The sequence below is a fragment of the Moschus berezovskii genome, chromosome 19 (genome assembly GCF_049115385.1).
Source record: "Moschus berezovskii isolate FMDL1 chromosome 19, NW_MosBer_1.0, whole genome shotgun sequence".
In the NCBI taxonomy this organism is placed as follows: Eukaryota; Metazoa; Chordata; class Mammalia; order Artiodactyla; family Moschidae; genus Moschus; species Moschus berezovskii.
This window is the reverse complement of record NC_142478.1, coordinates 74,639,059-74,652,018: the sequence shown is the minus strand read 5'-3', so window position 1 is coordinate 74,652,018 and position 12,960 is coordinate 74,639,059. Positions and strand designations below refer to the sequence as shown.

Below are 12,960 nucleotides of genomic sequence, written 5' to 3'. Positions count from 1 at the left end.
AATTATGTATCATTTACTGTTATAGGCTGAATTTTTCTATCCCCCCAAATTCGTAAGTTGAAATCCTAAACTCCAGTGTGATGGTATTGGGAGGTGGTTAGTTCTTGAGGGAAGAACCTGTGTGAATGGCTTTAGTACTCTTATGAAAGAGGCCCCAGGGAGCTCCCTCGTCCTTTCTGCCACGTGAGGACGTGGCCAGCACCCAGTCGGCTGGCACCTCGAGTGTGGAGTCCCGCCTCCAGACCTGTGGGAAGTGAGCACCCACTCTCTGGTGGTTTGTTACAGCAGCCCAAACAGACTGTAACATTTTCTGAGAAATTTAAGGGGATTTTTTTATTGGGGTATCCATGCTAGTTCTTTTGATAAGTAAAATGTTGTGGGGGCTTGTTTTCTTTTTAAAATACACAAAAATTTGTAGTTACAAATGAATGTTGCCTTCAGAGCAGTCACTGTGGGAACTGATGCACACACGCTTTTTTAATTTTTAACTTTTAATTAGTATATACAGGAGGCGGGCTTCCTGGGTGGCACTAGCAGTAAAGAATCTGCCTGCCAGTGCAGGAGACATAAGAGACGTGGGTTTGATCCCTGTGTCAGAAAGATCCCCTGGAGGAGGGCATGGCAACCCACTCCAGTATTCTTGCCTCGAGAATCCCTTGGACAGAGGAGCCTTGCGGGCTGCAGTCCATAGGATCGCAAAGAGTCAGACACGACTGAAGCAATTTAGCACGCATGTATTCATGCATACACACGGTAAACAAAACGAAAGGGTACCAGGTGAAATATTTATCGCTCTCGTTTTCTTAGTTTGACTCCCCAGTACCCCAAGTTTTGTGTACATCCTTCCAGAGATAGTGTACAGGCAGACCTTGGAGAGAGTGTGGTTCGGCTCCAGATTACAGCAGTGACACAAATGCCACCGCAAAGCAAGTCACACAGTGTTTCGTTTCCCAGTGCATGTGAGAGCCACACTCATGCTGTAGCGTGGCGCTGTGCTAGGTGTACAGCAGTGTTGCATCTAAACGAGGCACGCGCCTTAACTTAAAAAGAATGCTCTTAGAAAAATGGCCCTGAGAGGCCTGCTCACTGCCGGGGAGCCACAGACCTTCAATTTGTAAAACCCAAGCAACACGGTATCTCCAAAGTACAATAAAGTAAAACAGGATGAGGTGTGTGCCTGTACAGGTGTGCACATCTGTGAGGTGCGCTTCTCGACAGGACCTGATCTCTCCCCACTGGACTGTGCCTTGGGCAGGCGGCTCTGTCAGAGGAGGGGTGCCAGGCCCCTGCTCTGCACTCGCGTCTGCGCTTGACTTCCTATTGGGAAGGGCGCAGAGCAGAGTAGCTGGCGAGGTGAGGTGTCACAGAGGGAGCGCTCTGCACCCAGCCCCCGGGGGAGCGTTGGCTGTTTGTTTCCTGCTTTTCCGCACTTTGCACCTTTCGTGTCTTCTTCCTTGTCGCACTGGCGAGGACATTCATAGCACAGGGAAGACAGCAGGCCTCCCTGTCTCTTTTCCGATTAGGGTGAAGCTTCAGCTATTTCACCGTTAACCACTTGCTGTCACTGTTTTGGCAGACACTTTGTGGCATGCTGACACGGTTCCCTCTGTCGTTAGTTTGCCAAGGCTGCCATGCGCAGGTTTGAACTGTGTCAGCTGTCTTTTCCACGTCTGCTCAGGTGACCAGATTATTCTTTCCCTTTTCTGTTAGCGTAGCGCATTGCGTTAGCTTGGTTTTGAGTGTTAACCTTGCGTTCCTGGATTTGTCAAGAAATCCCTCAATTTCCTCTCCTAATGCTAGGAAAGGTTGGGGGCGGGAGGAGAAGGGGACGACCGAGAATGAGATGGCTGGATGGCATCACCGACTCTGTGGACATGAGTTTGAGTGAACTCCGGGAGTTGGTGATGGACAGGGAGGCCTGGCGTGCAGTGATTCATGGGGTCGCGGAGAGTCGGACACGACTGAGCGACTGAACTGAACTGAACTGAACTGAAGTGGCAGTTTTAACTACATTCTCAGAAATGTATGAGAATGTGTTTCCTAACCTGCCATCTGACACCTGATGTCTTAAGACTTTTTAAAAATATGCCCAGGGACTTCCCTGGTAGTCCAGTGGCTAAGACTGTCCACTCTCAGTGCACGGGGCCTGGGGTTAATCCCTGGTCAGGGAACTAGATCCCACATGCGGCGACTAAAAAGATCACACATGCCGCAACTAAGACCCAGTACAGCCAAAGAAATAAATAGAAATTTAAAAATAATAAAAATAGGCCTAGTGGGTGAAGGAGGGTGGAAGTGTCTCACTTTCGTTTGATTTGAGTTCTCCGGACACTGGTGAGGTTGGTCACGCTCTCGCACACTTAACGGGCGTCTGTATTTCCTGCTCTGTGAGTCTCACGTGCATGTTCACTGCCGTGTTTCTTCCCAGTAGTTTCCTTGGCTGTTTATGTGCGAGTCCTTCATGCATGGTGCAAGTCTCCTCTTTCACTCTGATAAACTTTTTATTTGGTTTCCGTCATATAAATTTGAAAATTTAACATCATATTTATCAACCTCTCTTTTCTTTCTGTGCTTTGTTTAAGAATATTCTACTCCCTCACCTAAGTTCATTAAGATACCTTCCTGTTTTCTTCTAGTATCTCTGTGGCTTTGTAGCTCACTTTTTAAAAATCCACATGGAAATTGTTTTTATTTTTATTTTTTTCCATTCTTTGTCACTTTTATTCAGTAGTAGTGTTTTTTTTCCTTATTTTCAGTGCCAGACATGGCACGGAGTGATTACAGCCGTTATTACAACATTTGTTCGTAACGTGTACCCCCTTTACCACTGACCCCAGACATGGCACGGAGTGATTACAGCCGTTGTTACAACATTTGTTCGCAACGTGTACCCCCTTTACCACTGACCCCAGACATGGCACGGAGTGATTACAGCCGTTATTACAACATTTGTTCGCAACGTGTACCCCTTTACCACTGACCCCAGACATGGCACGGAGTGATTACAGCCGTTATTACAACATTTGTTCGCAACGTGTACCCCCTTTACCACTGACCCCAGACATGGCACAGAGTGATTACAGCCGTTATTACAACATTTGTTCGCAACGTGTACCCCCTTTACCACTGACCCCAGACATGGCACAGAGTGATTACAGCCGTTATTACAACATTTGTTCGCAACGTGTACCCCCTTTACCACTGACCCCAGACATGGCACGGAGTGATTACAGCCGTTATTACAACATTTGTTTGCAACGTGTACCCCTTTACCACTGACCCCAGACATGGCACAGAGTGATTACAGCCGTTATTACAACATTTGTTTGCAACGTGTACCCCTTTACCACTGACCCCAGACTGGCTCGTTTGTGTGCTTTCGTTCTTTCCTTTTTACACCACCGCCAAGACTGGGTGGAGGGGCAGAGAGATGAGGGGAGAGTCCAGGAGGCCAGAGAGGAGGGCTGCTTCAAGCCACAGTAAGAGTGAGCTGTGTTTAATTAAAAAGGGGAGGAGGGGTGTACCCCACACATGATACAGTAATGAGGATACACAGTTAAATCCCATAAGCATGACTGAAGGCTTTCACTGTGTTTGACGTCATCACAATGGAAGGCATAAAAAGTGGAGTCAATCAATGTTGACACAGTCCAATCTAGTCCATTAGGCAAGATGGTGCAAGAAGTCATTTAAATTAAAAGTACCCTGCTGCTGCTGCTGCTGCTAAGTCACTTCAGTCGTGTCTGACTCTGTGTGACCCCATAGACGGAAGCCCACCAGGCTCCTCTATCCCTGGAATTCTCCAGGCAAGAACACTGGAGTGGGTTGCCATTTCCTTCTCCAATGTGTGAAAGTGCCCTTACCTAAATGGCTAGCAGACATGGGGAACACCACAGGGAGGGATCCACAGAGCTTTCTCCATGTAGCTATGGAAAATGTGTTGTCGAATGGCACATTGTCAAACACTGGAAAAGGGGCGCCACAATGGACTTCTCTATTTTAAGTATGAATGCTAGATTCAACTATCTCAACTAAGCAGGAAGTGGGTTCTTCTGCTAGGAAGGCCAACCCCAATTCACTTTGTCTTGAAATATATACAGATTGTTTGTAGTAGCTACAGCAATGATATTTTCCTTGGGGTGCCAGGCTGTGTGGAGTATTTTCTTGTTGAAGTCTAGGCTGTCAACACTGATTTCATCTTTCTTTGGCTTGCCACTTGCACACACTTTGCGTGGCTTCAGAACCGTGCGAGGTTTATTGTTTTCTCATGATGCTTCCAGGGTTATGTCTCGCTTTGTGTTCCGGTCAGACATTCTGAAGAAATTATTGTAAGATCCAGTCATGACAACACTGTCAGATCCATTCCAACAACATTCAGATTTGTCAGATATGCAGTCATTTTCATACAGTGAACAAAGTTTACTTCTGAGGTGTTCATGGACCTGGTGTGTCTCCACAGGCCTGTTTTCCATATTCAAGTCCCAAAGTTTGACTGACAGATGGTCTCTAGTCATCATACATCGACCACTATGGCTGAATTTTACGTCAGAAATGGAAGAGGTGATTTCAGAAAAAAAAGACCTGCTACTGGGATCTTCAGGTTCTTCAAACAGTTTAGAATGCCTGTCACAGAGGGCAGATGCCCTCATGTCACATAACCGAACCGTTCCTTTACTGCTGCTGTATACAAATGTGTTACAGCTGTTGGGTTGGAATTCTGCAGCTGTAATCACCTCTGTCAGCTCTTCCATATTGGCAGGCTTGATATCCACAATATTAAAACTCCTGTCTGTTATTTCCAGATGCCAAAGATTAATCCACAAATCATCTGCAGATAAATATGTTTCATAATCACTATTAATAGAAATTGAGTTGATGTGATATGTATGAGCATTGGCAAATATTCTTCGTGGACTGGCCTCAACCATTAGATCCATGGGCCGAAAGACCGGCACACGTAGTGTAGTGACTGTAGTAGGATCTCTATACCTTCCATCTTCCTCTTTCAAGTTATACCCTTCTGGTCTTTTGTCCCTTTCACTGATTTTCCATAACTTTAGTGTTTTATCATTGGTAGACAGTAAAAACTGAGCAGCATTTTTCTGGGGTAACCACCTAATTTTGTTGATCTTTTCTTCTATTTCTAAACTTTTCAAGTAGTCATACTCTGGTTCATGGCTCTGAAAGGTGCTGTAAACATTATATTCTCCTCTGCTATGAGACTGGATTTTGTTCTCCTGCTCTTGCTGAAAGATGACAACTCTACCACCTTTATCTCCGGTTGCTAGTAACTCTCCAGAATGATTAAATTCTACTGTAGAAATTATATCTGCTTCTGCTACATCATCGTCTACTGCTCCTTTCACCTGAGAAAAACACCACTGAATATCATTCCCTCCTCCAGCTCCTGCCATGTTGCACTGCAAATGGTGACCCTGTTGGGTTCCTCGGGGTCTCCGCTTCCTGAACTCACCCCCCTCACCTGGGGATGGGGGGGTAGAGAGGGCGGATGGCGGCGGATGGCACCTGTGGGGGGAGGGGGCAGGGGTCGGGGGAGAAGGAAGGAGGGGCGGGCAGACCAGCCGGCGGGATGGTGGATTTCACTCAAGGGCTTCCCCACTCTTGCTCTTTCTCCGGCGGCGGCCGGAAATTGTTTTTAGAAATGCCATGAGGCGTCTTACTCATTTTATGGTCACTCAGTATCTTTCATTGACTAGCCTTGGCTCCAGATGATTCTGGATCCATTTCAAAATTCAAAGGAACTTGGTTTATTATGCCAAAGCCCTGTTTTAGGAAGATCCCCTGGAGAAGGGAAAGGCTACCCACTCCAGTATTCTGGCCTGGAGAGTCCCGTGGACTGTATAATCTATGGGGTCGCAAAGAGTCAGACCCGACTAAGTGACTTTCATTTTCACAAGGTGTTTTTTAGTTATGTAGGTGGAATTATGTGTGTTTTAGTGCCTTTTAAAAACATTTTTCTTTAATAATAAGGTTTTACACCGGTTAGGATACTGAGGAAGAAATGCCTTGAGCACTGAGGAAAATTCCAAACATGAATTCTCACAAACATTTTGCTGGGATTGCAAGAAAATGAATGTTAATTTCTGATTTAGTCGAGATTCTTTGAGTAACTTGTGATAAAACTCTAGTTCAAAGCTAATTGAAGCAAATTAAGTACTTTCTTGACTCACATGACTGGAAATTCCAGGGCATCTTACTTTTGAGCATGGCTTGACCCAGGCTTCTGCAAGAGCCAGGTGGACAAAAGGACCTCACACTCCCATTGTTGCATAGCGCCCCAAAGCAAGGAAGCAGGCATTTTTGGTGCCTTAAGCAGAAGGCTCCTGGAACAAGTTCTGTTTAAATTAGTTGGGCCTCGGTCTCAAGTCCATTCCTGACACGTCAGCTGCCCGGGGACAGGGAGCACTGGCCAGGCCTAGGTCACGTGCCAGATCAGAATGCATGGTGGGCGGTTTGACAAGGCCCACCTGAGCCATGTAGGGTGGAGTGCAGCTGGAGAGAGGGATCTGTCCCCAGAAGCAGGAAGACGGGGAGGCGGGCACACGACCCCCAGTGTCCACTCTGCTCTGCCGTCGCTTTGGAGGAGAGGGTCTCTTCTCTCAGCACGCACAGTGTCGGCTGTCTGCCATCCTGTCGTGTCTCACGCTGCTGTCTTGGCGCAGTTGAAGGTACTGACCGACTGTGTGGTGTTTTCAAGCCTTTAACGAGATAGGCGGATACCAGGAGCTAGAGAGCAGGTACCCAGAGGCCAAGCCAGCCCTCACCTGGGAAGGGAACTGGACTGCCCCGATGGAGTGCTTCGTGCCACGCGTGGACGCCTTCCATATCTTCCGAGACCCCGTCACTGGAGACATCCCCTGGCCTGGGGTGGTCTTCGGCCTCTCCACCATTTCCTTGTACTGCTGGTGCGCCGACCAGGTAATGAGGTGCAGCGCTGACGGGCCTGCGCCAGGGGGGCGGGGGGGGGTGTCTCGAGGTCTCTGCGGGCCACGGGCGGGCTCCCCCCAGCCGTGTGCGGCGCCCGGATGCCGCAGCACCACGCGCTGTCTAGAACAGGCCTCTAAGATTTGGGAAAAAGCTTACTGTGGCATTAAAAAAAAGGGCGGAGGAGGGGACTTCCTGGTGGTCCATTGGTTGAGACTCTGCCTTCCAATGCAGGAGACATGGGTTGCATCCCTGGTTGGGGAACTGAGATCCCACATGCTGTGGGGTATGGCCAAAAAACTTTTCTAAAACTTTTAAAATGTAGCATGTTTAAAAAATAATTAATTTAAAAAGGGGTCCCTCCCCCAGTCCCGTCTGTAGCACAGCACCTGTTTTCATTCCTTCTTCTTCCCTCTTGTTGTCTGCAAAGCACAATTGTTTGCTCATGAAAAATGTCAATTCTCCCAAACTGAGTTTAAAAAGTAAGTGCTGCTAATCAGTATTTCAGTTGGATTTTTTTTTTGAGGACTCAAAGCTTATTCTAAAGATGACATGGTTCTATCAATGGTCGATCACTAAATTGTGAAATATTTATATAGTGGAAAGGCAGTGAAGAACAGGAAGTACAGCTGCACACCATGACATGAAGGAGCCTTTAGAGCATGACGCCAAATGAAAGAAGCCACACACAGAAGGCCGGGTGCTGAGTGATCACGCTCATGCAGAGTGCAGCACAGGCGGTGCCGGGTTATGTTGTTTCAGCACACAATTAAGTAGCAAAAAATTATAAAAGCAAGGAGGAAGTAAGGTGGTCATTCAAGCAGTCATTTCTGAAGCAAGGGGAAGAGTTGAGGTTAAAAAGAAGCACATGTCACAGTGTAATCGACAACCATTAAAAAGTGGAAATGACCCAAATACCCACCAAGGAATGAGTGAGCGAAACGTGCCCCGTGTGCGGGAACGCCATTCAGCCAGAGAGGGGATGAGATGCTGCACGTGCTCTGTGCGTGACGGAGCTGAGGACGTTATGCTCAGCCAAAGAAGCCAGGCTCAGCAGGCCGCCTGCTATATGATTCCTTTTATTTGAAGCATTCAGAACAGGCAAATCCATGGAGACGAAAATCCAATTAGTGCCTCCCAGGGGAGGAGTGGAGGAGGAATGGAGAGTGACCACTTGTGTGGGCCTGGGTGTTCTTCTGGGTTATGAAAAGGTTTTGACGTTGGAAAGAGGTGGAGATCGGGAAGCATTGGGGATACTCTAACCACTGCTGAATTGTTCACTGTAAAATGGTTAATTACAGAGACTTCCCTGACAGGCCAGTGGCTAAGACTCCTCATTTCCAACGCAGGGGGCACAAGGTTGGCCCCTGGTTGGGACACTAAGATCCCACATGCTGCACAGCATGGCCAAAGGTAGAAGATAAACAGATGGTTACATGTTACGTGAATGTTACCTTGATATTTAAAAACACGATAACAGAGGGAGGCTCTGGGGTTCTGCAGAGGTGCACCTCTTGAATTGGGTGGTGGTTCCACGCTAACGGAACTGCAGAGCTCCGTAGTGTGCCACAGCAGACGTCCGTGTGTTATATCGCAATAAAAAGGGTTTAAGCCCTTAATGAAAGGAGATGTCACAGATAGCTAACCTGAGGTTGAAAATGAAGAACAGTGGGGAGATATTTAAACATCGACAAAGGCGCGGCAACGCAAGCAGTTTGAAATTCCCAGGAATAGACACACAGACCAACGGAGCGGAGTCAACAGCTGAGAGACAGACGCGCATTCTTGGGTCTAATGCATGTTCTGGGGGCTGCGCCGGCCAACAGAGCAGACGTCACTGTGAAAGGACACCCATCCTCTGCGCCGGCCAACAGAGCAGACGTCACTGTGAAAGGACACCCATCCTCTGATGAGGGAGGCAACGCTGGCGAGTACTTTCTCAGTTGTGGAGAGTGTAAGTCGTGGCGATTTGACCACATTGCCCGGAGCGCGTTTTTAACAAAGATGCTGTAGACAAAGCTGACAGGTGATGGGCTGGAGGAGGCTGTTAGAAATGTTTACAACGAGCAGGAGACTCATAGCAAACCCACAAGAAAAAGGCACTCCAACAGCCACGGGGGCAAAAGACGATGACAGGCAGTTTGTAGAAAATGAAATATGGCCCAGCATTGGCAGGGGAGTGCAATTTAAAGCCACAGTGAGACTGGCCAAAATCAGGAAGGTTGATGATGCCAGGCACTGGGGAGGACGTGGAGGTATAGGGATCCTCGTGCGGTTCTGCTGAGGGTGCAGACCAGGGTAGCCTGCTCTGGAGGATTGAGTGTTGAGTCAAGTCTAGTACGCTGTGCTCTGTGACCAAGCAGTCATGCACCCCCAAATCCTCATCCAGGCTCACGAGGGACCACATGTGAGGCCTTGATGACAGCATCCATCATGCTGGGTACTGAGGTGGGCGGATGAGGCCGGGGCCAGTGGCGGGAGGAGCTAACGCTGCGGACTGCTTCACAGCTGTGAGCAGCCGTGGGGCTGCCGTGCCCAGAGCAGCCCTGTTGGAGCGCCGACGTGTGCGGACTGGAGGGCCGGGAAGCCAGAAGAGCGCCGGAGCCCCGCGTGCTCCGCGATGCGGCACAGCCTTGTTACTTGTATTCCTCGCTTTCTGCTTATCACGTGTCTCCTTATGCTGCCTTGCCTCGAAGACAAGAAAAATACTTCTGTAAAAATTAGAAGACAGGCTGGAACCTAACCACCACAAGCAAGAAACCCCCACACTTCAGAAAACTGAGGTGTTAGATACCAAACACAAAACACGCATATAAGGAAGTAAAAGTGGACCTGAAAACACGAACACAATTCCATCAAAAATGACCAGTTAGATTTAAAACTCAAACTCCTGGAAATGCAAAATATCCTTGTAGAAATGTTGAAATTCAGTAACTTGAAATAACAGATTAAACACAGCTGAAGGAAAAAGTTAGTAACCTAGAAGAGAGAACGGAAGAAATCTCCCTAACAGCACAAAACAGTGTGAAAGAGAGACAAAGAGACTCGCGCTACAGAGCTGACATGCCTCCTTGGGATTCCAGGAGGAAAGAGGAGAAGCAGTATTTGAAGAGAAAATAACTGAGGATTCTTACAGACTCTTCAGATTCAGGAATCAGTGACTCCCGTGCAAATCTACACAGAGTCACCTCTTGGTGAAGTTTCAGAACATGAAAGATGAGGAGACTTTGAAAGCCGCTGAGATAAAAGATCACTTGTGGAGGAAGACAGGTACCCCCAACAGACTTAGCAGCAGCATGACCCAGGGGAGAGGAGGAAGCCTTTCAGAGGGCTGAGGAAGAGGCCCACTTTCCATTAGGTGCCCAGCTAAGTGTCACTCAGAAGTGAGGGCAAAATAAAGTTGTAACCGGGGCTGTCGTGGTGGTCCAGTGGCTAAGACTCCTCTTCCACTGCAGGGCGCCCAGATTTGGTCCCTGGTCTGGGAACTGGATCCCGCATGCTGCAGCTAAGACCCGGCACAGCCAATAAGTAAATAAATGTTTTAAAGACAATAAAGTAAAGGCCCAACCGTCCCTAGACACTGAATGAGCCGCGTAAAGTGAAAGGGGCCCCGGAGAGCAGGAGGGACGGTTAGAGGCGCTGGCCAGCGTGTGCCGGAAAGTCACTGTGGCTATGCGCGCGGCAGGTGAGACAGCGGAGCAGGAGGGACGGTTAGAGGCGCTGGCCAGCGCGTGCCGGAAAGTCACTGTGGCTATGCGCGCGGCAGGTGAGACAGCGGAGCAGGAGGGATGGTTAGAGGCGCTGGCCAGCGTGTGCCGGAAAGTCACTGTGGCTATGCGCGCGGCAGGTGAGACAGCGGAGCAGGAGGGACGGTTAGAGGCGCTGGCCAGCGCGTGCCGGAAAGTCACTGTGGCTATGCGCGCGGCAGGTGAGACAGCGGAGCAGGAGGGACGGTTAGAGGCGCTGGCCAGCGCGTGCCGGAAAGTCACTGTGGCTATGCGCGCGGCAGGTGAGACAGCGGAGCAGGAGGGATGGTTAGAGGCGCTGGCCAGCGTGTGCCGGAAAGTCACTGTGGCTATGCGCGCGTCAGGTGAGACAGCGGAGCAGGAGGGACGGTTAGAGGCGCTGGCCAGCGCGTGCCGGAAAGTCACTGTGGCTATGCGCGCGGCAGGTGAGACAGCGGAGCTAACCTCCGGGACCACAGCTGGGGTCACACCTGTCTGTGCGCCTGAGACTGTTGAGACGCTGGCCAGCGCGTGCACAGGCCTGCAGCAGTGCCGGAAAGTCACTGTGGCTATGCGCGCGGCAGGTGAGACAGCGGAGCAGGAGGGACGGTTAGAGGCGCTGGCCAGTGCGTGCCGGAAAGTCACTGTGGCTATGCACGCGGCAGGTGAGACAGCGGAGCTAACCTCCGGGACCGCAGCTGGGGTCACATCTGTCTGCGCACCTGAGACTGTTGAGATGCTGCGCACCTGAGACTGTTGAGATGCTGCGCGCCTGAGACTGTTGAGATGCTGCGCACCTGAGACTGTTGAGACGCTGCGCGCCTGAGACTGTTGAGACGCTGGCCAGCGCGTGCACAGGCCTGCAGCAGTGCCGGAAAGTCACTGTGGCTATGCACGCGGCAAGTGAGACAGCAGAGCTAACCTTCGGGACTGCAGCTGGGGTCACACCTGTCTGCGCGCCTGAGACTGTTGAGGAGCGCGCAGACGCTGGTTGCTTCAGATCTGAGGTTGTATCCACGTGAAAGTGTGAAGGGTAATTATTAAAAGCAGTGAGGTAGAATCTCTAACTTCCAAACTAGTAAAGAAAATGATGTAAGAAAAAAGTTTATTTTAAAAAGAGGCAAATAAACTGACAGAAGGAAAACTGTTTTCCTTTGCCTACCGCTGTGGATGGTGACTGCAGCCAAGAAATCAGAAGACTCTTGCTTCTTGGAAGGAAAGCTATGAGAAACCTAGACAGTACATTAAAATGCAGAGACATCGCTTTGCCAGCAAAGATCGGTATAGTCAAGGGTGTGGTCTTTCCAGTAATCATGTACAGATGTGAGAGCTGAATCCTAAGGAAGGCAGAGCACCAAAGAATTGACGCTTTCGAACTGTGGTGTGGAGAAGACTCTGGAGAGTCCTTTGGACAGGAAGGAGATCAAACCAGTCCATCCTAAAGGAAATCAACCTTGAATATTCATTGGAAGAACTGATGCTGAAGCTGAAGCTCCACTACTTTGACCACCTGATGTGAAGAACTGACTCACTGGAAAAGACCCTGATGCTGGGAAAGGCTGAGGGCAGGAGGAGAAGGGGACGAGAGAGGATGAGATGGTTGGATGGCATCACTGACTCGATGGACATGAGTCTGAGCAAGCTCCAGGAGTTGGTGATGGACAGGGAGGCCTGGCGTGCTGTAGTCCACGGGGTCACAAAGAGTCGGACACAACTTACTGACTGAACAGCAATGACTGCCGTTTTAAACAAGAATTTGTCCATCGCCCCACTTAGGGGCACATGACCACCTACGCAAGTGCTGAGGGCCTTCTGCATGCAAAGACTTCACGCCCCACGGCTGTCCTGTCCTCAGAATAGGAGTCGGCTTCGGCCCCAGCCCTCCTCCCGCCCCTCGCTTAGAGCCCGTCTCCTCTGTGCGCAGGGCTAAGCAGACGCGGGCAGTGCAGCCCGGCTGCCCACCTGCTCAGCAGAGGCCCCCAGGGCACTGGGGGGCGGGCCGCAGGAAGCCGTGCCTGTTGCGTGTGGCAGGACCACTCGGTTCTTTCTCCTGTTAATAAAGCAGTGTGTTTGGAAAAGCAAGGGTGCATCAGAGAAGAGCAGGAGGGTACTTCCCGTCAGGACTCACCACTGTCGGTTTATCCCTGTGGCCTTTTCTACGAACAGAGCCACAGTGTCAGCGCTACTGCTGTGTCCCACGCCTTTTCGTCGGCGTCGCGCTCCGAGCGTTGCTCCCCTCATTTCAGCATGCCTCGAGCACATCGTTTCAGCGCCTGCAGAGTCCTGCCTC

General features: G+C 49.9%; 1 protein-coding gene and 1 pseudogene across 1 annotated transcript in view; one reads left to right on the top strand and one right to left on the bottom strand.

Moving 5' to 3' along the window:
- LOC129542342 (sodium/glucose cotransporter 1-like) overlaps positions 1–12,960 on the top strand; it is a 56,499-nt gene that overhangs the window by 21,581 nt on the left and 21,958 nt on the right. The window contains exon 8 of the mRNA XM_088827876.1: positions 6,719–6,939. Coding sequence (XP_088684002.1) covers positions 6,719–6,939 — 221 coding nt within the window. The remainder of the gene's footprint in view (positions 1–6,718; positions 6,940–12,960) is intronic.
- LOC129542474 (serine/threonine-protein phosphatase 2A 55 kDa regulatory subunit B alpha isoform pseudogene) lies at positions 4,056–5,638 on the bottom strand (annotated as a pseudogene).